The sequence below is a fragment of the Schistosoma mansoni genome, chromosome 1 (assembly GCF_000237925.1).
Source record: "Schistosoma mansoni strain Puerto Rico chromosome 1, complete genome".
NCBI classification, from domain to species: domain Eukaryota; kingdom Metazoa; phylum Platyhelminthes; class Trematoda; order Strigeidida; family Schistosomatidae; genus Schistosoma; species Schistosoma mansoni.
The window spans coordinates 35,785,611-35,812,080 of NC_031495.1; the positions used below are offsets into that span (position 1 = coordinate 35,785,611).

At 40.1% G+C, this 26,470-nt stretch overlaps 1 protein-coding gene across 1 annotated transcript; it reads left to right on the top strand.

Moving 5' to 3' along the window:
- Positions 1–9,924: 9,924 nt before the first annotated feature.
- On the top strand, positions 9,925–16,757 carry Smp_154640 (SWI/SNF-related; the record flags this gene model as incomplete). The annotated part of the gene is made up of 7 exons (XM_018794236.1): positions 9,925–9,984; positions 10,401–10,472; positions 10,506–10,788; positions 10,826–10,951; positions 11,886–12,469; positions 13,441–14,968; positions 16,346–16,757. The coding sequence occupies 7 exons, from the start codon at positions 9,925–9,927 to the stop codon at positions 16,672–16,674; spliced, it is 2,982 nt and encodes a 993-aa protein (XP_018648669.1). The 3' UTR covers positions 16,675–16,757.
- Between the last annotated feature and the right edge of the window lie 9,713 nt (positions 16,758–26,470).

Here is a 26,470-nt window from a genome sequence, read left to right on the forward strand (position 1 = left end):
AATTTGGCACAATGCAGGCGGGTCATCGGTGAGAGGTGAAATCGTTGGTTAATTAAAACTAAACTTCAGGATGGTTCAAATGGTAAACATGGTTCTGGACGGAGTGGAAGAAGCTTTTCGCCTAACTGGCTTCCGTATCTAGTAGAAGTGGACCACCGATGCCTCCAGGTAGGAACTTAGGTATATTAACGACAAAAGAGGAAAAAGAAGAAAAAGAGTTGCTAAACCATAGTAAGATACTGTCTTTAGTCCTTAGGAATATGTCGAGTTTTCTCACAAAGGACTACTGGGGATTTGCTTAAACTAGCTCAGCAGGCTGCGAATCCATCATTTGATTACTCTTAAGGAGTAGACGGTGTGTCAACAATCCGTTCTGATGTGTTATATATCCAGTTTCTGGGTATTGCTCCTGAGGTTTGTGTTGGAACTAAGCCTCAGTAAGTGTTTAAAGAGGTTTTGAGGATGTTATAAGTCGTAAGAAGGTCACCTCTAAGACTCACGTACTCTAATGGGTTTTGGTTTAGTGATTAAAGGCACTCTTCATAAGACTTGAATTTGAGTCTCCGAACTGATTTCTCGGCTCACCGTCGGATACGGTCCAGAATGTCCTTATCCCTTTGGAATGAGGGAGGAAATACTGTTTCCGTACTCTAAATTTGGACGAATAAACTGTTGAACATTATGTGGAAAGTTTTTTCGTCGAACTGACCAGTACAAGGTTTACTCGCAAGGCTTTGTTGTCGCAGTTAGTGTAAGAGTTCAGTTCGTTGAGTGCCAACACTCCTACATATTTTGGAAAACGTGGGATACCTCTAGAGAGGAGTTACCTAAGTTTTAGTCTACAACATGTCTCAGATGGACTCCCTTACACGTTGAAGCTTTAAAGTTCAGTTCGTTTTCGTCTGCCCAACTTTGAAGTCGAGTGACATCCTCCTGATGTGACAGTTTATCCACTCGGTTGCATACTTCTCTTCTGAGTTTCACGTCATCAGCGAAAAGTAATAAATGTGACGGTGATGTGAAACAAAGTATCATTCAACGAAGTAGGAATTTTAATTGAAGCGAAATGATCATTTTCGTTTCTTCCCGAGGACTAGTTTAAAGTCATTTATTTTTCTACTAGATATATCCAGGTGTTAATGGACGGTACTAGGTTATTAGGAATGCATGATTCACTCTATCATTTAAAAAATCTCCGCGTATTTAAATGCCATATGCTAGTTTTTTAAGTTGTCGACTGATTAGACGGTTCGTTCCCAAAACTGAGAACTCCACATGTAGCCCCTCCGGGGGCTACTGTCGGTCCCAAGCCCTGATAAAGAGGGAGGGTTGAGCATGAGGATAAGGACCTCATCCCGTAGGAAACTAACTCGCTAAAAAACGTTAACTAGGAAAAATTATTCAAACCATTTTAAACTGCCCTGGGAGTTGAAGGAAGAATTATGACGCCTCATGATGAAAGCCGAGATTCTTCGGAGGTCATAGTGTCGATGCCCATTCTGACAACCAGAACAACAATTTTTATGGGTACATGGAACGTCCAGACAATGTGCGAGACCCGAATTGCTGCAGAAATGGGGAGATACAACAAGAAGAACAAGTACCAACAGACTGGAAAGAATGACTTCTGATCAAGATACCAAAGAAAGGCGATCTCAGCAAGTGTGATAACTACAGGGGCATCACCCTTCTCTCAATACCAAGAATAGTCTTCAACAGGATGTTGTAAAACAAAATGAAGGACTCCATAGACGCCCAGCTTCGAGATTGACAGACTGAATTCGGTAAGGATCGATCGTGGACAGACCAAATCGCAACTCTACGGATCATCGTGGAACAATCAATCGAATGGAATTCATCACTCTACATCAACTTCATTGACTACGAGAAGGCATTTGATAGAGTGGACAGGACAACACTATGGAGGCTTCTTCGATACTACGGAGTGCCTGCCTGAGAAGATAGTCAATATCATACGGAATTCCTATGATGGATTAAACTGCCAAATCGTTCATGGAGGACAACTCACCGACTCATTCGAGGTAAAGACCGGTGTTAGGCAAGGTCGCTTACTCGCACCCTTTCTCTTTCTCCTGGTGATCGACTGGATCATGAAGACGTCAACATCTGAGGGGAAGCACGGGATACAGTGGACAGGCAAGATGCAGCTTGACGATTTAGACTTCGCGGATGATCTGGCTCTTCTATCACAAACGCAACAACAAATGCAGGAGAAAACGACCAGTGTAGCAGCAGCTTCAGCAGCAGTAGGTCTCAATATAAACAAAAGGAAAAACAAGATTCTCCGATACAATACAGCATGCATCTATCGAATCACACTTGACGGAGAAGCTTTGCACGATGTGAAAACTCACATATCTGAGCAACATCATTGATGAGCACGATGGATCTGATGCAGATATGAAGGCTCGAATCGGCAAAGCGAGAGCAGCATATTTACAACCGAAGTACATCTGGAACTCAGAATGATTATCAACCAACACCAAAATCAGAATTTTCAGTGCAAATATCAAGACAGTTCTACTGTATGGGGCGGAAACTTGGAGAACTACGAAAGCCATCATCCAGAAGATACAAGTGTTTATTAACAGTTGTCTACGCAAAAAACTTCGGATCCGTTGGCCAGACACTATCAGAAACAACCTACTGTAGGAGAGAACAAACCAGATTCCAGTGAACGAAGAAATCGGGAAGAAACACAGGAAGTGGATGGGACACACATTGAGAAAATCACCTCACTGTGTCACAAGACAAGCCCTCACATGGAATCCTGAAGGCCAAAGGAAAAGAGGAAGTCCGAAGAACACATTCTGTAGAAACGGAAACAGATATGGGAAGAATGAACTGCAACTGGACAGAACTAGAAAGGAAGGCCCAGGACAGAGTGGGTTGGAGAATGCTGGTCGGCGGCCTATGTTCCATAGGGATTAAAAGGCGTAAGCAAGTAATTCCAAAAATCGAGGAGCAATCTAAGGGCTCAACGTATTTTCTGAGATTTAGCCAGACGGGACATGTATTGAAGTGGGAAAAAACAGACAAAAGACTCCATTTACAACTCAAGAGAAGAAAGCGAGAAATTTATATCGGTTTATTTTACACGTTCAGCCAACACCCAGACTGTAGGAAGGCTGTATGAAAATGTGTGGGAAGTTATCTAGCCTACTCTAGAAGATGCTTAGCTAATGAGCCTGCAAAGATACCAGCCAGTATATAATTTCTAGATGCCCAAACGTATAGTATAGAATTTGGAACCAGACATGAATGACCATTCTAATCCTCCTGTGGAATCACTTAACAGGAACGATCTGGGCAACTTAACATCTCATGGGTCCTGGTGAAATCATCCTGTATACTTATGTTGTTGAGTGCGAAAATCTTCAAGAAAAACCATGGGTCATGAAAACATCATTACAATATTCCTTTGCAGTGGTATTGTAATCGAGTGAAATTACACCGTCACATCCGTTCAAGATGTATTTGCTACGGTGACAGAAAGGCAATTACAGTGTCCCCTTGTTGTCTTATCACTAGTCTAATGAGCATGCAGTGCGGACGGAATGGAAGGGTACACAGACAAGACAGGGCTGTCGTATAAGCCGATCCCTCCCATTTTTTGTGTCGCGTATTTCTAACCCTGAAAATTAGTGCCACTCAGCATTCAGTGATTGCTACTAGTATCAATATCATGTTGTTTGCTGACCTTACGAGTTTAAAAGCTGTATAGACTTATGACTGAAATATTTAGCAGGATTTGTAAGATTGACAGGTATTAAAATAAGATGTTCGAACAATAGATTATTAAAGATGACTTCATAATGAAACATGAACAAGTGAGCTGTTATTTAGTGCCTCGCGAAACACTATGAAAGTCATCTATAGATTATCGAGATAGATGATCTGCATCGAATGATTTGGGGCCCACAAGACTTCGACCAATAAGCTAACACTGAAGTCACACCTCACGGTCAGCACCTAACGTGGATTACCCCTTCACTGTTTCAAGGCACTAAGGCTGGTCTGATGACAATCAAAGAACATTATTACATAAATATATTAACAAGAATGGGTACAAAGAAGATAGTGTGACCACCACCGCATGGGTTAGTTCATGGCGTGCGATGGGATGATAAGTTTTGGATGTCCTTGATTTTGACGGGGATAGATGAACTGTTAGAAAATTAGTGACCCAACTGCCGGCTAGAGCACAGTGACATTCCACTGGCCATACATGTATATATGCAGAGCTACAGCTCTGTTTACCTATCGCCAGACGTCTAAATAAAGATTTTCACTTAACTGGAAAGAAATTGTATAAATAAAATTTATGACAGGTGGAATGTGTGGTATTTGTGCTTGATTTTGAATTCCAAATACAATGCTGTAACATTAGCAACACGGTAATATAGAAACGGACTTTGATTTGAAGTTATTGGTTAACTGACTGATTGGATCGATGCATTTAAATGGGAGGCTGTGGTTTATTAGAAGCTAATTGAACTGAGGATATACACGCATTTCATCGGGGGACTTACCTCAACAGCGATTTCAGCCAACTGATTGAGTTGCTCTCTAAAATGCGTTCGTTCGTGCAAGTTTGGTAGATATTTGTTCTGTGGCGAATTTCACTCATGTAACCCATGTGCATTTCGTTATGATAAATGCTTTAAATATGGTAAAATTGGACACACAGGTGGTTTTAAACACTACTCTTTATTTCTCTTAAACTAATTCTAAGCCTTGGATCCTATTAAGTTGAGTGTTTCGAATGATAATTTATCTTTATCAACACATAGTCATAGAAGTCCAGAATTAAATGGAACGCATGATCAATGTGAGACAAAATCGTTTGTTTCTAGCAAGCACTGATTATAAACATGGGGCAAGAGACATCGTCTTACATGGCGACCCTCTGCACGAAATCAACGATGGACTCAAATAAACCATATTGCCATCAGCCATCGTCTGAGAAGCTCGATGGAGGATTGTCGCTCGTACTGGAATACATGTTTAGACTCTGACCATGCTCTAATACGAGCACGCATTTGCTTGCGCCTCAATGAACACAGAAAAGCAACATTAAGAAGACCCACTAGAATTGAACTCAGTGACAAGAAAGCCACAAGTGGATTCCAGGAACAACTGAAGTCACACTTGGACCAGTTTGAAGACGAGGCTGACCCAGATGTTGCTCGGAAAGGTGTAAAAACAGCTGTGACACCTATCAGCGATTCAAACCAAACGGTTGCGAAAAACCAAGAGACATATCTACTAAGTTCATTGCACTGATAGATTTTCGTAAATACATCTCATCGGGCTATAAACACAATGAAGAACGAAAACAAATTAGATCTAGACAGATCAAAGGTCAAAGGAACGACCTTGAACAGTGGTGGACAACGAGAGCAGAAGAGAGGGAAAAGGCAGCGGCTATAGGCAACAACAGACAACTCTTCGGAGTAATAAAAGAAACCGGGTATGAAGAGTCAATTCTAAACGACACAATCTCAGAAAACGCTGAAACGGTAAACCGTTCTCAGCTCAGACGTTTAGAAAGAGGGCTTGAAAACTATAGTGGTGTTCAGCTAGCATTCAGATACTACAGACCAACCCACTATTGTCAAACAACCTGAATGGAATATTGAAGTAGGTCCGCCGACTCTAGCTGAAGCGCAAAAGCCTATCGCAAATCGGAAACCAGGAAGACCAACCGTTCCAAATGAACTGCCTTCAGAGGTCGTTAAATGTTGTTGTCCGATTTTAGAGGTAAGGATGACCAATATCTCCGATAAAACCTGGGAGTTCGATTTCATCCGGAAGATGATGCAGGTATTTGTAATTTGACAACAATTTAACCAGCAACACCTATAAAAGAATCGTGCCCACTCAGTGAAATCAGAACTCAGAAGCGAGGGGGGTCGGAGATATATTTGGTAGATTACAAATATATCGAGAAGTAACTGATCTGGACTGGCTAGCGATTGCAGGAGATTTCGAGAACGGTGTTTCCACTCCTGATCTGGTGTGGATGCATGACCGAGCGCCTTCAGAGTAGTTGAGTCCATTAAAACTAATGTGGTCAGCATCCAATGTCGAACACTTACAGAGCTATTCATTTTGGGGATTTATTTACCGCTACACATCACTCCCTACCTGGTGGGGGTAGTGACAAACCATAAGACGTGGCCAGACAGAAGTTTAAACCCAATGAGTTGGTCGTTGGTAAACACTCTTCTGACAGCGTGCTATGTTCAGCAGCGTCTGATCGTCTTTCCTTACTATGAAGTACAATATGGTAATAAAGAAACAAAGTACAATCAAAATTTCGCTTCCTCGTAAACTGTATCGTTCCTTTTACCGTCTTTCCCAGCCGTCCTAGAAAAAAATGTAAATGCATGTCTAAATACAATCGTACGCGCATAAGAGCTCAAAGCAGGCGAAAAGAGGTGAATAAACTCGTACACATGCTATAGTGTAAAAGCGATTTTTGAAGGATTTTTGGTTCAGTGTTTATGAAAAATAATTAAATATACACATTTTAGCAAAAAAATTGGTTATTTTCGGAATAAATATGTAATTATAAGCATATTTAAGTTTTGCTATATTTAATAGAAGGGAAAATCAAGATAAAGCAAAATGTTAACTAGTATCATATGTACAATAGTCATTAAAATGTTCTGGGAATCTTACTCTTCTTTCAGAACGTGTTGTTTTAAGTTCATTCTCAGACGCTGACGAAGCATCAACGTGCGTGTCGGGTGAGGTATAACAAGTGTGGGAACCGTGTCATTTGATTGTACCGAAGGAAAATCGACGTAAATAGGATTCCCTTCTAAATACGTTGCTTTGATGCGGTCGATGCTGATGTTATCACTAGTTCCGTTCTTATCGACTGTATAGTACTTAGGTTCGCCATGAAGAACTTTGAAGGGTCCTTCATATTCTGTTTTGAGAGGTCGTCGATGTGAGTCTCGACGTACGAAGACATGTGTACCATGTCGTATGTCAGGTTGAACGAAAACATCAGTTGATTGCGGTCGAGTGTGAGCAGGTTTAACTGAACGCACTGAGTTTGTAAGCCTGCTCGTGTAGGAATTCAGATCCGAAATCTTGATTGTCCTTTTTTTTATTACTATATTGTACTTCATAGTAAGGAAAGACGACCAGACGCTGCTGAACATAGCACGCTGTCAGAAGAGTGTTTACCAACGACCAACTCATTGGGTTTAAACTTCTGTCTGGCCACGTCTTATGGTTTGTCACTACCCCCACCAGGTAGGGAGTGATGTGTAGCGGTAAATAAATCCCCAAAATGAATAGCTCTGTAAGTGTTCGACATTGGATGCTGACCACATTAGTTTTAATGGACTCAACTAGCTGAAGGCGCTCGGTCATGTGGACTATTTGGTGACAAAATATACTCAGAGGAAAAATACCACATGGTTAAATAATTTGTCGAGGTTTCCGTGTGTTTCGCAAGCCGTTGTATATCATCCGTTTTAGTCCCATTGTTTTTGTTAGTCGTTATGAGATTTATTAATTTCTTTTATAAACTGTTGATCCTCAAGTTAAAATCGTAAGACGCGTAGCCATGTGAGAGCATTTCGAAGGGGAGAGCTGACTCTCTCCACACTCGGCGGTACCAGGGCATTTGCGGGCAAATATTTATCCGTAAGATGGTGTTCGAAGGTAGTTGACAGGAAACCCTGGACCTTGGTTTCGTGTTATTTGGCACTCTTCAGCAAGGTATGCTTGTAATCTTCAGGGAAATGATGCTCCATGACGAATTCGATCCCGTGTCGCCCACCTCCACAGTCAGAGACGTAATCACTGAGCTATCCGGGCCGCACAACACTACAGTGACCAATAAGAGATATGTCGAAATAGGCTCTAACTATGATTCTGATTAATACACTGACCTCGACCGAGGAGTATGCACGTATCAGTACACCTATGACTATCAGACTTTCAAAATGAATGAAATTGTCAACACCCATTTATTTCTATCTGTGGCTAAACTACATATTGACACTAACCAGCCGTAAAACAATATTTTAAATTTAGAGGACGAGAAACGTATCCTTAACACTCTTAAACCAGTACTCAAGTTAGTGAGAAAACCTTCCAGTTACCCCTATACAGAACAATGTCATGCACGTAATTTAAGTCATTGTCTTATCGTAGCAGATAAAACTCTAGAAACGTTAGGCAAGGGAGGTATTACTTCCACTGAATTGAATTCAATTAAAGCAATCAAAGTAGTATTGATGCGTAATTAAACGATCAGTACCGGAAAAAATACTCAGAGGAAAAATATCACTGTGCTTTTTAAATAGAATGCTCAGGTTGACGAAGTTCCACTAGAAGACTTAATTTACCACCTTACAAGTAGGCAGACATTTTGAACCCCCTTGATGAATCACTTCCATTACGTTAGTTCATTGTAGGGACGTATGTCTTGTTTAAATCCCTTAGTTTTCATTTTATTGTGGCGGTACATAGCCTTCATTTTCGTGTCTTAGATTCTTTGGTCTTTTTAATTTTCGGTTGACTCATTTATGCCAGTATAATTCTTATTGTATTTTACATACAACATCTCACTACTTGCTTTCCTTGCCAATGACGGTTTTCATCCTAAGTTTTGGACCACATCAGAGGACGATTTAACATAGTATTATGTTTATTATTGATAGCATGACAAATAACTTCTTCAAAATCAGCTCAAAAATAGTTAGCTTTGTATTCTTTGTCATGTTATGATCTTGTGACTCACCACTGCGTCATTTTACCCTGTATCAACGGTCAAGCTATGATTTGAAGCTATGAATTGTTCTAAAAGAGTTCGCAAGTGACTTCCTTAGCCTAATTTGACACAGACCAAGCTTTAGTTTGCCACTAAACTTATTAGTACTTAATGCCATTTTAGCCTCTACCGTTTATCTCATCGTATTAACCTGATTCTGTGAGAAATGTGGCAGTTATATTTCATTTTACCAAGCGAATCATAAATCACGTCCCGTTTCACTTAGTACGGACTCATTTCGCTTAGATGACTTCCGTATTTCTCAGCGTTAAGTCACCGGTTCTTTCAATTAGGAACCTACTTACATTTGACAAGAGGAAAATAAGTGAATTGTGAAGTACTGTTTCAAGTTTCTTCCGGAAAGACTCCTGGCAAGTTTTTTTGACTACCTTACACGACAGCAAACTCCGACACTACTACTCGTAAAAGGTTTCCCTAGTCTAGTCTACTGTGTTAGGCTCTAATTCCCGAGTATCCTCTAAATTCTGCGTTAGAATAGTTTAAGTAGCGAATGTAAGACCATTATACTAAGGGGTGTCGCCACGAATAAAGCCGCTTCTTACGAATGGCAAAACAAAAAATTTTTGAGCTAGATGTGTCCTTGTTTAGATGCTTAAGTCCCCGACTGGGCTTGAATTGTGTTACTGAATTTAATCCCTAAAAATAAGTCTTGACCATGATCTAATTAGAAAAGTGAGAACTTAACAGTCCTCTTATATAAGAACTCTCGTCTAAATTAGAGCGAATAGTTTCACAGTATTTGAGCGCCGAGTTGATGTAAGACATTAAATAGGAATAATATATATTTGTGAAATCTCAGCGAATAAATTTGTAGTAAATCCAACGTTTCGCCTGGCAATCTGGTCCAAGCTTTTTCAAGGAATTATTAGATATAATTTACTACAAATTCATTCGCTGAGGTTTTACAAATATATATTATTCCTATTTAATGTCTTAACAGTCCTCTGTTGTCAAGATTTTCATCTTTTACAGGTGCTTCTCCAGAGATCTATACGATTGCGGTAGGATGAAAAATCATTTCGCCATTCTGTGACTTGAATCAACCGTCCACTGCTTTGTTTCTAGTAGTTGTAGTTCATGCGATGGTCACCAATCTGCTAGCATATTCATGCACATATATGACAAGTAACATGCGTCTAATGGTAATAGACATCCTTGATTTTGTGTTACTAAATTCAATAGAATTTACTTTACTAGGATAAAGGTTTATACATTGTAATGAGACAAGCGTACAAACGACAGTTCTGGTACCGATCACTCCTGTATTTGTTAATTGTCGGCCGTAGATAAAAACTGTTGTCAAATCTCTCAAGTTAATTGACTCGTTTCTTGATTTGGCACCCTAAAACTTCACAGCCCGGTAAACTTTCAGTCTAGTAGGGGTTTTGTATAGAAACGTAGCTGTCATTACCTCTTGTATCGTGATCGTGTGCAGGTCCGTAGTTCGTTTCAGATTTTATGGGCATAATAGATCCATTAGTTTCCACTTAGAGTACATAGTTTTGTATTTATTCTTAGAGAATGAAGTAAATTTTATGTTTTCTGTTTTAATTTTTAGGATTCCAAGTCATATTACTTTCAATCTCCACATAATAATAATACATTTCAGGCCATTAGAATGAATTCTAAGGTACTAAACATTTTTTATCTAATCCTACCTCAGAGTGATATGCGTGTACCTAAACCTCCCAAACCCCCTGAAAAACCATTAATGCCATACATGCGCTATAGTCGAAAGGTTTGGGAGCAAGTTAAAAACTCGAACCCACATCTTAAGTTGTGGGAAGTCGGAAAAATTATTGGGCAAATGTGGCGTGAGCTTCCTGATGATGAAAAACTACTGTATGTCGAAGAGTACGATACTGAGAAAACCCAATACACGGAATTGCTACGGCAGTACCATAGTTCACCAGCATATCAGGCGTGGTTGGTGGCAAAGGAAAGAGGTATTGTATTTTAATAACTTCCAATATTATTCTTTAGCTGAGAAAAGCATGGAAGAACAAGACCAAGAGCGCAGGCAATCAATTTTAAGGTCGAGAGACCGTGGAAATGAACTTCCTCAAGGTGATTTAAGGGAGTCATATATACTAGAAGATAACGAAGAAGGTAATCTCTGCTTCTCGTATTTTAGCTTTAAATTACATTATTGGATATGAGCGCCAAAATATACTAAGGGATTTCAGGTATTCAGTCAGTCAGCTACAACCTAGGACCAGGCACAAATATATATCAGTCCAAATTGCCATACCTTATTAGCACAACAAGATAAACACCGAATTCATAATAGTTAATTTAATGGTGGTAATATATATTTCACCTAGTAACATACTACTCTTAGTAGTGATATAGTGTGTTGGATCTGTACATTTCAAGCCTCGTGCCGTCAGCAAAAACCTATGAGCAAGATGGTGTGCTATTTTTAGGGTCGAACTTTTGTAGCCCTCTTCTTTCACTCTGAAAAGAGAGCGTCGCTGAAGGTACTGATTGTTCAAGTAGAGCACCTTATTACCGTCACACCTAAACGTTTAGTCGTACGATTTCACCCTCAAACAATTACTTGCTACTTTTATGTTAACTGCTCTGGAACAATTCTATTTGACGTGGTAGGACCTAAGAATTGGACGTTGCAACCAATACAGTTCGATTGGGTCATCACAATATTCAAGCTGTATCACCGACTTAAGGTAATTTCTACTGTCGAGTTAGGAATTTCGATTTATATTGCTACAAATCAGTCTCAATGTCAGTATTCCCCTCATACATATCTTTTCATTCCATCTTCCCAAACCATATCCTTGATGTTTAGGTTTCCCCACTATCATCGGTACTACAGTTATCTCGACTCCTTTGTTTCTGATCTTATGCTGCTGTACCATGGCAGTTTGTCCTAAATGAATTTGTGCCAGGTTCTACGTTGGTTATGAATGATTGGTGGTTTGTATGTGTACAATGTCCGTGAGCGTGAATAGACCTTGGAAATATGACGAATAATTATACGTAACAAACCTACTTTTTACTTGGATGTTTATTTTTATCATAGATACTGAAGACCAATTTACCGCGAAGCATGTAGCGGCCGCTCGTTTTCAGAGAAATCATCGTCTCATGCAAGAAGTTTTAAGTGATACGAGACTCCCTGATCCTGGTCAACTAATCACCCAAAGCCGTCTTAACACTTTGCGCTTGCAAGTAGAGCAACTGAAAAACCATAAGCGCAATTTATGTCAAGAGATTGAAGGGTGTGAAGCAAGACATCAAGCCAAAGTACAGCGCATTCGTGAAGAATCTGAACGTTTTCGATTAGACTATCAAAAAACAACAACAGCAAGGCCAGTCATCACTGAGTCTCAGTTTGCCGATATGATAATTAAAGCGAAGTATGATATGCAGCGTGAAGAGGAGGAGCGTAAGACTCGTTATTTGGCGGAATTAGAAATCAGACGCAAGCGTCAACAGCAGCGGCAGCAGAGAGAAGCGGAGTTATTGGAATCTGAACGCAGACGTCAATTACTACATCAGCAACAGTTGCAGCAAGTTCATATGAGACCGAATCAGGCAGTCCCACCACACAACGACCCGAATATTCACTTTGGTGACCGCTCATTAGAAAGACTGATAGCACAGGTATTTACTTTATCATAATCATTCTGAGTTTTTGCCTTCATCGTTTCTAACTAATTTCGTTATTACAATATACCTCGTGTACTTACATACCTGTCATTGACTATTCACTTGGCTCTAGGTTCCGATTAGAGTAAAAGCTATTTCAGGGTATCCAGACATAAAAAAGACCAGTCCATCAACAAAACTTTTGAAAGTAATCTAAACATCTGGTTTCCAGAAGATATTTCAGGTGTTTTTTTATGGCCATAGGTAAAGGTTCATCAGAGTTCTTGCTTCATCCATCTATGAACTCCACTGTATGATCAGAATTTGTTTATCAACTTCATGCACCAGCCGTCTAAGTCATAGTAATAATCGGTCGACACTCCAGATCCATCTGGTAATTGTAAGGGTTTATTGCTTGGTTATCTATGTCCACTTCAATGTTCCTGGTAGACTTATTACCTGGAAAGTATGCTATCATACACTAAATTAAATTTTCGAGATTCTCATTATTTGATTCCAGTGACTAGTATTCCCCAACATGGATGGCTTCTCTTGTTTATGTATTAATTTGATCGACTTACTTGCAACATCTAAATGATGGCAATTTTACTGATACTGAATATGTTTTATTGTAGATCGTTCAAAACATCATGCTTCATGTACACACCTTTATTTAGTCTGTTTGCGCTTTATATACGTCCTCTTTGTCAGTTAGTTGATCCTCCTGAGTTTTTAAAACAAATAATATATTGATTTATTACAGTCACATTACACTCTTATGTGTCAATGCTTCTGACTGAATGTTTGTAAAATTGTCTTTATTTTCTGTTTATATCTTGTTCATCGGTTGTTCTACTCAGTATGTCTTGTTCAGTTCAATCAGTGTTCTGTGGTTACACTTTAAAGATGAATTTCTTGATAAATATTATTTGACCACTTTTTTGGATATAGTTTTATATATATTGGCTGTTAACTGTTTTTATTAGGACAAAAAAGAAGATACGAATTCACAACCCCCACAAAAGTTGCCTTCTGCTTCAGCCAATTTATTGTGTCCTGCAAATCATCCGAAAGCAGCTTCAGAAATTGGACATGAAATCAACCCAGGAATGTATACTGGAATGGGAAATACATTCACACAACCAGTTACTCAAAGTTCATCGCAAAGGTTTCCTCAGTCCGGTCATACACAACACCACTATCCACCCCCACTACATTATGTACCCAACGCCGCGACACCAGCAAATCCACCCGTTTTAATTCATCAGCGTAGTCCGGTCCCAAATATACAACAAGCAGCACAAAACAACACAGGTAAACCAAATGCAGTATCTTTAAGCCGTACCAAGAAAGTTCCTTCATCTGCATCTTCTACTTCATCGGCCTCTTCTGCTTCATCAACATCCTCAAAAAAGAAAAAGGTTGATTCAGACCTTGTTAAGGATGCTGCTGTAACCACAACTAGTCAGGATATACGGGAACGACCTATTTCTCGGTCTGGCGAAGGAGTAATGGATCAGACTAAACCTGGTGACTTCGGTATGACTCCTGGACAGTCCAACGAATTTCAGCAAGGATGTACAGCCCAGTCAAGGCAACTTATTACTTCTCAATATCAACCGGTCCCACCTCCTGCTAACCCCGTCGTTCCTGCACAAATTTCGGGGGGCCCGGTGCAGACGCCCTACTGCTACGAAATCGGCATTGGGAATCCATCGAACCCCACTTTGTCTGCTGGCACTTATTACCATCAACCTGTCTCCGTTTCTAATCCTGTCGGCTACTCTCATCCTCGCCCTCAGTTTTCACAACACACTCCCTACAATACCGTACAGTATCATTCAGTTCCGCCACAACAATCTGCGGAGCATCCACCTCCCCCACCAATGTATATTCAGCACATGCCACAACAGTCTCATGTTCCTCAGCTTGTCCCACCGATGGTAGGACCCACTCAACATCCTTCAAGCCATATTCCACCCCAGCAACACAACTCAAATAACTGGCATCATGGTGGTCCACCACCTTATTCGCCACATTATGGTCAACCCCGCTACCCAGTTTTAGGTGGCTCAGTGGGATACCCAATGCAGCCTCCGAGAAATTTCGGTCCCAATTCCAGCGGTTATTCAATGCCTCACTATCTTGTTGGTCAACACGGCCCTCAAACCCACCCACATCAAAATATTTCATCGGTACCTGTTTCTATCCAGGAAGGCCCTGCTGCTTCTCAGCCAATTCCGGCACCACCGCCGTATCAACAACAGCAGCAGCCGAATTCTGTCGTCAGTTATTGGCCTACACAACAACAGGTGCCTCCAGACTATGTTCAGAGTCAACATCCATCTCATTACATGCCCGGATCCCAGACTGAACCAGTCGTCCCAAATCAACAAACTCTGTCATCTGTTGATAACGTCCATCCGTGCTCTACTATGTCGGTGTCCTCTGCAGATGTTGGCATGGGTCAAATGGTGTCTAACCAGTCTCAAGGAGCCAATATTTATTACCAAGGTAGATGATTTTTCTATGTGTTTATACAGTTCATTAAAGTGGACTGAATTGTTTCACTGCCTTGAAACCGTTACAAATTAAATCTTAGGTTGCCTATACATAGATATTGGTCTCAGTATCAAATAGAGAGCCTTCCAAACCGCAGATTACTTTCTAATCCATCGTCTACCATAGTTAAAGGTATAAAGTTACTTATAAAGATTATACGCAGCATGTTGATACAAGTTTCATACTCTTTTTTGCTGTAAGCCATGCATGACACCCACCTTGATAGAACCAGTGAGTATTATTCGTACTCAATAATTGTATCAACTAATGAGACTGTGCTCGAAAGCATAAGTAGTTAGTAACCATTATAATGTGGATCTCAGGTGTTTAAGACACACAGAAAGACTTTTAGCTCCAAGGGTTGATATAACGAGGTATAAAGCATATGCTAAAAATGTGCAACTCAAAACTTATCTAAAAATTTAGCACATCTTTCAATTTATATTTTACTATAAAGCTGGTACTAGATTATACTTATCCAAGATGAAATCTGTCCACATATTCGTTACCATTTTTGTCCAGTTTTGCCTATATTTGGCAGCAAGATGTATTCGATATAGTCATGTTTTTGTCGTAAGTTTTATCTAACAAGTTAATAATTTCCCTTAATCATTTATCAGGAGTGCAGTCATCAGCAGTTGTTTGTTATATTTAGATCATGGTATTCTCATACTAAAGTTTAAATAATCTACAACACCAGGTTCTTACCTTAGCTGGCTGCAAAAAGTAGTTCAGCTTTGAGATAGTTCTCTTTCCGTACTAACTTTAGATAGAGAAATGTTTGGCTAATCCCCGAAACCAACTACCTAAACAAAAATCTTGTCCTTATTAGTGCTTAACATTAAGATGATTCCCCTTATTTCTAATGGGAAATCGCTACCGTTGAAATCCAAACATATCGAAAGTAAGATAACCAGTAATATTGAATGGTCGTCTCATTTCACCACCCATGAAATGAGATTAAGAATTTAGATTTATTCTTATGAAGTTAGTAGGTTCTTTGCGAGATTCAAAAATTCTAGGTTTGATCCATGGTGGAACACAATGCGGACTATTGAGACTAAACCGTACAGCTTACTTATTGATGGAGTATGTACCGTCTGAATCAAAGGAACTGATTCCCAGTTATCGGTTTGGTGAAAATCTGTGGCTTATTTGTTGAAATATGATGAGTGACTAGTTGACAAATCCTTTACTGAATCTCATAGTTCAATTAGAGACTCAGAGGCTGTTGGATTAGTTCCTTAGGTTTTCCATTTCAACATGGGTAGCAATACGTATACTTTTGAAATCTTAAAAATATATTTATTGACGCCAATTTCTTCCTAGGTTGTCCTGTACCACCATATACCCATGGTAGTAATGTGGGGCCCAGTGGATTTTATTCTGTACCACCACAACATTACACGCCTCATCAACACAGTGGTCATTCTTGGTCTGGTTATTCTAATTCTGGTCCTTCACAAGTCCCAGCCTATCCACAGTCACAGCAACATGCACACCAGTCGCCTCAATGCAGTACGGGTGCTTCTTATCCTATTTCCCAAATATCAGCAAAACCGGACCAAACTGCGGCAACCGTTCCTGGGGATAATTCAACTAGCGTTGGTGCCTCTGGAGGTTCTAATAGTCAACCGTCATCTACAAATGACAAATGACTGTTTTTATGTCAATTTTAAAGTCCTATTATCTGTCTTAATATTTTGTTTTTAGTAGTGTAAATTATATTTCCTAAATGGTCAATATTATTTTTAAAACTCAGTGGTATGATAACGTTTTAACACTCCGGTATCAGGTCAGCATAATAAATAAAATGAGTTCTCCTGAGTCATCTCAAGTCTCAAATAAAGTCTTAAATCCTCAAGGAAAGTGATTAACTTGTGTCTAGTTCTAATTAAATCTTATCTCGCCACTGGACGTAATTCCATCTGACTGGTCCCAATCACTGATTGTGCCAGTCTATAAGAAAGGACAAAAGTCCTCCTGTGACAATCACAGAGGAATCAGTTTGACTAATATAGTGTCTAAAATATTAGCTTCAATAATACTTAGGCGCTTAACCAAAGCTCGTGAAGAGCAGACTAGAGGAAACCAGGCTGGTTTTCGACCTGGACGTGGTTGCATAGACCAGATATTCACTCTACGTCAGATCCTAGAACATAGACATACGTTCAAACGTCCCACAATCGTAGTATTTCTTGACCTTAAGGCGGCATTTGACACCGTTGATCGTGAGGTTCTATGGCAGTGTTTGTCAGTGAAAGGAGTACCAAATAAGTACATTAACCTCACAAAGGCTCTCTACTCGAACACAACTGGTCGAGTTAGAGCCTATGGCGAACTGTCATCAGAATTGGTTACCTCAAGTGGTGTTCGTCAGGGCTGTTCACTCTCCCCATTCTTGTTTAACTTTATCGTTGACATGCTTTTAGAAATATCACTTTCATCATCTCAATCTCCTGGAGTTGAACTTTTACCGGGAGGCTCACTTATTGACTTAGAATACGTCGACGACATAGTTTTATTCGGTGAAGACGCTGACAAAATGCAGTCTTCTGACCACTATAAGCAACAATGCAGGCACATTCGGGATGCGATTCTCTCCCTCGAAGTGCAAAATGTTACTTCAGGATTGGGTTGCATCGACACCTGAACTAATGATAGGGAGTGAAGTAGTTGAGCGTGTTGACAGCTTCACTTATCTTGGGAGTCCCATCAGCCCTTGTGGTCTGGTGTGTGACAAAATCTCAGCACGGATACAGAAGGCTCGTCTAGCTTTCGCCAACTTGCGCCATTTATGGCGTAGGCGAGATATCCGTCTAGCAACAAAAGGACGGGTTTACCGTGCATCAGTTCGTTCCATCCTACTTTATGGCAGTGAAACATGGCCGATAAGAGTAGAGGATATTCGTAGGCTACTAGTATTCGATCATAAGTGTCTTCGACGCATTGCTCGTATATCCTGGGACCACCGGGTAAGTAATGCAGATGTTAGGAAACGGGTACTAGGTAAGGATGGCAAGTCGATTGATGAAGTAGTGAAACTTGATCAGTTGAGATGGCTGGGACATGTGTTACGTATGCCCAACCACCGACTGCCCCGACGTGCAATGCTTTATGGTGTAGGAGCAGGTTGGAAGAAAGCTAGGGGCGGCCAGACCGAAACATGGCATAAATCCATGAAGTCGCTGACAAGTGGACTGAACCATGTTGGTAGGTGTAGACTACCTGGTTGGGATCCGCGAGATGATAGTAACCGATGGTTAGAGACCTTGAATGACATGACTCAAAATCGTTTGCAATGGCGAAGGTGCATACACTCTTTGTGTTCTCTCAAATTCTAATCTTCTGAATTATTTGTGTCCTTTTCCTTTTTCTCTTTCCAAATTTATTTCACTGTATTATACTCCTTCAATAACATCTTCAAACCCTAATCTTCCACATAATGCTTATACTCTTACTACTTCTACCAATATGGGATTTGAATCGATAACATCATCTCTGTGCTAATGTGGTATGGCAACTCGAACTGATGTACGTACGTACGAAGTTCTACGTTGTAACTGACTGACTGACTATCTCGCCACCGGTTTACCGGATGTTAAAAACAACCTAGAGATTTGATTTCTAGAACTGTATTCAAGAATTTTTTAAAACCCAGTGACAAAGTTTCCTTTCCTTGCAGTAACCAGAAATAAAACCAACGTTATTAATTTTTTAGCTAAGATCCATGTAATGTTACAGTCATGTATCTCACTTTCAGTTAGAACTCGAAAGATAAATCTAGAAATTAGTAAAATAAAGGGAGTTTCGTGAAAAGTTGTTTTTTTATTCCAGTTAACATAAACGATTGGACCAAAATCCACTGTGATGACCGAATGAGATCTGTGTGTGGCACATGCTTACGGGGAGTGATCCCTACTTTTAGAATGGCTAAATTCGTAGTGATAGGTCTACGGAGTCAAATAGTTTGACTTGAAGCGCTGGCAAACGCCATACTTTGATTGCGAAACACATTTGGAACGGGTTGCACTAATGATCTTGATTCAGCCTTTGTGGTATCGAATAAAAGTTGCTGAAACCTTAGCGATCCGGAATTTCAAACTACAAGCATAAAGTAGGAAATATCATGGACCTACTAAGGAGATACCTAAGTCACATCGTACTGACGTGCTAGAGGTGATAATGACAAGGTGGGAGACCGAATTTATTACTGAGCCCACAAATATCCTACACTATGTGATTCTGTTTTACAAATCCCGGCCATAATGATTTTATTTGTCTGTTAACTCATTGATCTTAAATTCCTTCAGAGGAATATTACGTTCAATAATGTCGATGATGCCATCTAATTCCAGTTTGCTGCACCTATCCATACCCATAATAATAAAATGATAGAAATATCCTATCTAAACTCAGTAAATAAAGAAGACTTAAAGGGAGTTCAGCAAAGAAAGTCCTCTTTTCGGCCATATCATTTACTTGGGCCAAATAGTCGTGATAATAGTAATTAGAAAATAAAGTAGCCTACCAAAAAAATAGGATTACGCAACTCCGTCCATTAAAAGAGGGTTGCTTGTCGACCGAAGAGTTAGAGAAAATATATTAGAATGAAACCAGTCGCATAGGAGACCACTGTTCATTCGACAAATAGGAGAAAGGTGAAAAATGAATTTAGGAAGTGACGGTGATATCTACGAAAATATAAGAACGAAACCACTTGGAGGGAATACTGACGAATTTACCTTGAGTGAAAAAAGTAAGTTACGGTCACGGTAAAATCAGAGCTCTTGAGTGCCACTTCTGTACACAACTCACTTTTAAAATAATGAATTACCAAAACCTTTGCATTGCGCAAGTTGTTAATTTATGCTCCTTTTGACCCAAATCGCTTGACAACATAGACGATTTTTGAGAATAAATCCAGTGAGGCAGTGCGACCCGAATGGTCTTCCAAAAGGTTATCTCACCCTGCTGACTTGCCTATCACCTATCTAACTGAACCAGTAGTTACATAATGAATCGACAATAAGATAACGAAAATATGCTATTTGTTGTGTGTGGGCCAATCTAGCTGCTACTGTGGGGTCTTTTATGTTGGCCTTATACTTGAGTGCTTGTGAACACACAGAGGTGTGATTGGGGTAATGAATCACAGTCTGTTGACACCGCTATCCTTTTGTCACTTAGTGGATAGTGACCATCAAATAGAAGAAGTTTCATCGGTTTTATATCAAGTTCTGAGCAAATAACCTAACGGGTGAAGATATCAGCTCTATCTATATATGAAACTGTAGAGATCAATTTCAGAAAACCTAACTTCTCCATCCAGAACAGGTATATTCAGCCTACGTGTTTACCACGACCAATTACTTGATCGACATATAATAAGAAAACTACCACTATTTCATTCTTCTTACTGATCAGTGCAGTGCTCCATTCTTAATTTCCACAATCATCTTAGTTTACATAAAATTTATATCATTATTATGATAAATGTTCTGGCAATATTTCTTTCATTAGATTGCACGTGACTTATTATTATTACTATTCCGACTAATTCGACATAGCATTTTGTTATGATTAGAGGTATTCGAATTATTATATGAACTGGGAATCCCCAAAATAGCGCAATTTAGACCAAAGAGAACCATGTGAGCATAAACGAACGCATTGTATTTGGGATTCAAGATCAACCAGGGATCAAGTACAAAAAATCATTAGTTCATACAAACATCACAACCGCCACATCTTAATTGGAATGTAAGTTTCTGTAATCAATTGTAGAACTTCTCCGTGGGTTAGTCAGTCAGCCACAACGTAAAACCAGGGGAATACATGCATCGGTCCAAGTTGCCATACCTCATTAGCACAAGATGAACAAATTCATAGTAGCAGTTACTTCAATAGTAGTAATATATAAAAAAGATTACATGTAGGGGTATAATACAGGTAGAAAGAATTAGTTCTTAGAAGCAGAGATATAAAGTAATTTTAATCTCATGGTTTGAGGCAAGACAAAGGGTGTATACACCTATGCCATTGTGGTCGATTCTATGCCATGTCACACAAAGTCTCCAACCATTAGGTAAGACAGTCACGCCGACCCCAACCAAGTAGTCTGCATTTACCAACATAGCTCAGATCAGAAGTTATTGATTTTAAGCACTGGCGCCACGTGTCGGTTTAGGTGTGAAGATACCACTAATGTTGTAGTTTGACAACAATTTAACCAGCAACACCTATAAAAGAATCGTGCCCACTCAGTGAAATCAGAACTCAGAAGCGAGGGGGGTCGGAGATATATTTGGTAGATTACAAATATATCGAGAAGTAACTGATCTGGACTGGCTAGCGATTGCAGGAGATTTCGAGAACGGTGTTTCCACTCCTGATCTGGTGTGGATGCATGACCGAGCGCCTTCAGCTAGTTGAGTCCATTAAAACTAATGTGGTCAGCATCCAATGTCGAACACTTACAGAGCTATTCATTTTGGGGATTTATTTACCGCTACACATCACTCCCTACCTGGTGGGGGTAGTGACAACCCATAAGACGTGGCCAGACAGAAGTTTAAACCTAATGAGTTGGTCGTTGGTAAACACTCTTCTGATAGCGTGCTATGTTCAGCAGCGTCTGATCGTCTTTCCTTACTATGAAGTACAATATAGTAATAAAGAAACAAAGTACAATCAAAATTTCGCTTCCTCGTAAACTGTATCGTTCCTTTTACCGTCTTTCCCAGCCGTCCTAGAAAAAAATGTAAATGCATGTCTAAATACAATCGTACGCGCATAAGAGCTCAAAGCAGGCGAAAAGAGGTGAATAAACTCGTACACATGCTATAGTGTAAAAGCGATTTTTGAAGGATTTTTGGTTCAGTGTTTATGAAAAATAATTAAATATACACATTTTAGCAAAAAAATTGGTTATTTTCGGAATAAATATGTAATTATAAGCATATTTAAGTTTTGCTATATTTAATAGAAGGGAAAATCAAGATAAAGCAAAATGTTAACTAGTATCATATGTACAATAGTCATTAAAATGTTCTGGGAATCTTACTCTTCTTTCAGAACGTGTTGTTTTAAGTTCATTCTCAGACGCTGACGAAGCATCAACGTGCGTGTCGGGTGAGGTATAACAAGTGTGGGAACCGTGTCATTTGATTGTACCGAAGGAAAATCGACGTAAATAGGATTCCCTTCTAAATACGTTGCTTTGATGCGGTCGATGCTGATGTTATCACTAGTTCCGTTCTTATCGACTGTATAGTACTTAGGTTCGCCATGAAGAACTTTGAAGGGTCCTTCATATGCTGTTTTGAGAGGTCGTCGATGTGAGTCTCGACGTACGAAGACATGTGTACCATGTCGTATGTCAGGTTGAACGAAAACATCAGTTGATTGCGGTCGAGTGTGAGCAGGTTTAACTGAACGCACTGAGTTTGTAAACCTGCTCGTGTAGGAATTCAGATCCATGTTCATTGGAGATGAAGGATCCATGAATTCTCCTGGTAGTCGAAGTGTCGTTCCATAAACAATTTGGGATGCAGTGTATTCTATGTCAGTCTTCACTGCATTGAGGATACCTAGTGTTAGTGGGATATAGATTGGATTAAGCATGTTTTATGCATGATGGTGTTGCTGCGCGCTGATTGGTTAATTTTAAACCGATCAGCCCGGGCATATTATTGCAGAAAAATCTATAAGCTTCTTATGTATATACTATAAATATATGAACATTATTTAAACTATTGATTGCTGTTCACTTATCATTATTATTTTGAATACCATTTCATTCCTGTTCAACGTGTTCTGATTTTGGGATCTTGTCGAGTGTCATCGTATAAGAATACTAAGCAATGGGAATAGCTGGGTCGTTTATATAGCAAAAATACAAATTATAACAGTGGCGACGAGGAAAAAGGAAAATTCATTCAAAATACCTATATCAGATGACCAGCTCAGCCGAATACTACAACAACAGCAAGCACAACTTGATGCACAAATGCGGTTGTTGGAGACTCTGATGCAACAGTTTAGCATCCAAAACTCGAGTTCACATGCTGTTTCAAGTACTTCTTGTGATGCAGTTGCTAGCAGCATTCCAGAATCCTATTATGACCCCGAATGTGGAAATACATTTCTCACGTGGTTCAAGCGTTGGGAAGACACATTTAGAATAGAATTCTGTCAACAAGATGACGCATGGAAGACTCGGTTGTTGATGCGTAAGTTGGGAAGCAATGAACATGCACGTTATGCTGATCATATTTTGCCAAAGTTACCTCGAGAGCTCAGTTTCGAGGAGACAGTAACGCAGTTGTCAGAGATTTTCGGCGAATCTTCCTCATTGTTTAGTATTCGATATCAGTGTCTGAATTTGGTGAAACGTGAAGCCGATGAATATGGTGCTCTAGCAGACGTCGTCAACAGAGAGTGTGAACGGTTCAAGTTACGCTCGTTGACAGAAGATCAATTTAAATGCCTAATATTCATCAAAGCTCTGCAGTCACCACAAGATGCTGAAATTAGAACCAGACTTCTAACTCGTTTGGATCAAGACCAAAACGTCACACTCAGGACATTGACAGATGAGTGTAAACGACTACAAAACATCAGACACGACAATCAGCTAATTGAACAGGTAAATTCTAATTTAACCTGCAGTAGTGTAAATGCTATGACTAGGTTAAAAAGTCAGAAGCCGAATAAAACTCATAACAAACCAACGGATCCCTGTTGGTTATGCGGCGATTGGCATTATGTACGGTTCTGTTCATTTAAGAAGCATAAATGTCAGGTGTGCAACAGACGTGGACATAAAGAAGGCCATTGTCCACCGAATCGTACGTCCCAGCCTAAGAAGAAGTATAAACGTCTTTCACGTGTGGTGAAATCAGCTGAGTCTAAATCTCTTTCTCTGGTAGCAGCTTTTCAAACAGACTATGACATTCGGAGAAAGTATGTTACGATCCAGATTAATGGTATAGCGGCTCATCTTCAAATTGATACAGCATCCGATATTACTCTAGTGTCTAGAGAGACGTATAACTTGCTGGGAAAGCCGCCAATGAAGCCATCGAAAAAAACGGCCAAAAATGCATCTGGAGGCGTACTAAAACTAGTTGGCGAATTACAATGTGAATTTTCCTTCAATGGAAATAACTGTAAAGGGGTATGTTATCTAACAGAACGACCAAACCTTGATCTACTTGGTCTGGATATGTTAGAAAAGCTTGGATTAATGGATATACCCATCAACAGCGTTTGTAACGTGTCGTGTCCATCATTAGACACCACTTCATATGCAAAAAAGACAGGTAAAAAGGTTCCAGAAATACGGAGTGTAGCAGCAGCGGCAATTCGAAACACTCCAGTGTCGTCAGGTGAAGTCAGAAAAGACTTTTCAGCATTTTGTCAGTAGAACGGAATCAGGCACATCAGAACACCTCCATTCCATCCGCAATCGAATAGCCAGGTAGAACGTTTTGTTGGTACGTTCAAAAATGCTCTAAAAAAATCAAGAGGGGAGGGGGACACCGAAGAGATCTTAGAGAGGTTCTTGTTTATACACCGTTCGACACCGAACCCTCAGACAACAAATGGAGTCTCCCCAGCGGAAGCGTTGCTTTCCAGAAAAATACGTACACATTTTGAGAGCATTCGTCCGACTCCAGCTCTTAAGCCGCAACGAAACGTGATGATGGAGAAACAGTACAATAGTCATCATGGGGCACAAAAACGATTGTTCAGTGTGGGTCAAAAGGTACTTGCTATGGACTATCGAGGAAAACATCCTACATGGATAGCTGGTCGGATCGTGCAAAAGAAAGGAAATGTGGTTTACGAGGTGTCCGTTGGTTCAGAAATCTGGGTGCGTCACACTAACCAACTGAAATCAACCTCGATCTCCAACAACGAAACGCAGCATAGATTACCTCTTGATGTTCTGCTAGACACCTTTGAGTTCAAAACACCTGAAACAGACAGGATAGTCAAGGTGCAAACGAAGGATGATACAACGTCCTTATTACCTAGAAGGTGGACTAACCGGAAGCACAAACCAGTTGGACCCTAGCACCAGATCCTACGAATCTGCTCAAGGGGGAGGTGTTAGTGGGATATAGATTGGATTAAGCATGTTTTATGCATGATGGTGTTGCTGCGCGCTGATTGGTTAATTTTAAACCGATCAGCCCGGGCATATTATTGCAGAAAAATCTATAAGCTTCTTATGTATATACTATAAATATATGAACATTATTTAAACTATTGATTGCTGTTCACTTATCATTATTATTTTGAATACCATTTCATTCCTGTTCAACGTGTTCTGATTTTGGGATCTTGTCGAGTGTCATCGTATAAGAATACTAAGCAATGGGAATAGCTGGGTCGTTTATATGGCAAAAATACAATTATAACACCTAGTATGACGATTGGAAGGACGTCGGTCCACTGTGAAACGTTTGCAGTTGATAGCGATGCTTTTAGCTGTCGGTGAAAACGTTATGCTAACCCGTTTGCTTGTGAATGGTAGGCGGTCTTTCGGAAGAGAGTGTCTTCTAGTAGTGTGGTCAGACAACGAAAAAGTCCAGATTCGAACTGGCATCCACAGTCTGTAGTCATAGTTGAAGGGCAGCCGTAATTTGCTACCCGTTGTTCGACGAAGGCGCAAGCCACTGTTTCAACAGTAATGTCCTTGATGGGTACTGCTTCTGACCACTGAGTGAAACGGTTTACGCAGGTTTAAAAAGTAGAGAATCCACTTGAATCTGGCAAGGGTCCTGCCAAAGCCAGGTAAACATGGTCGAGACGAGCTCAAGGTATATTTGCTGTGTCTATTAACCTCGGATTTCCGACAGCTTACGCAGGAGCGTGTCCACTTCCTCACGTCTTTATTCATTCCAGGCCAGCAAAACCGTTCGGCTATAAGCTTAATGGACGCACAAACACCTGGATTAGAAAGTTTGTGCAACGTATTGAAGACGTTGCGTCGATAACGTTTCGGCACGATTGGGCTATCCCTACCTGTAGATGTGTGACATAGTAAGGTTTCGTTACCTGTTCCCATCTGTTTGATGTGTAGCTTAAAGGTTGTTAAGGATAACACGTGTTGAAAACTATTGTCTTCTTTTGGAAGCTGAGCGAGTTTAAGAAGGTCGATCCATTGGAAACTGTTCAAGGAACTTATACGAGACAAGGCGTCTGCGAATACATTGTTTGCTCCAGAAATGTGTTGTATATCTGAAGTAAACTGAGGAATGTAGTCCAGTTGTCGAGACTCTCGTGGCGAGTACTTATCTGAAGATGAACTTGAGAAGGTAAGAGGTTTGTGATCGGTAAAAAGCGTGAATTCTCTTCCTTCGATGGAATGTTGGAAATGCCGTACAGCACAATACATAGCTAGGAGTTCCTTACCAAAATTGTTGTACCTAGATTCAGCGT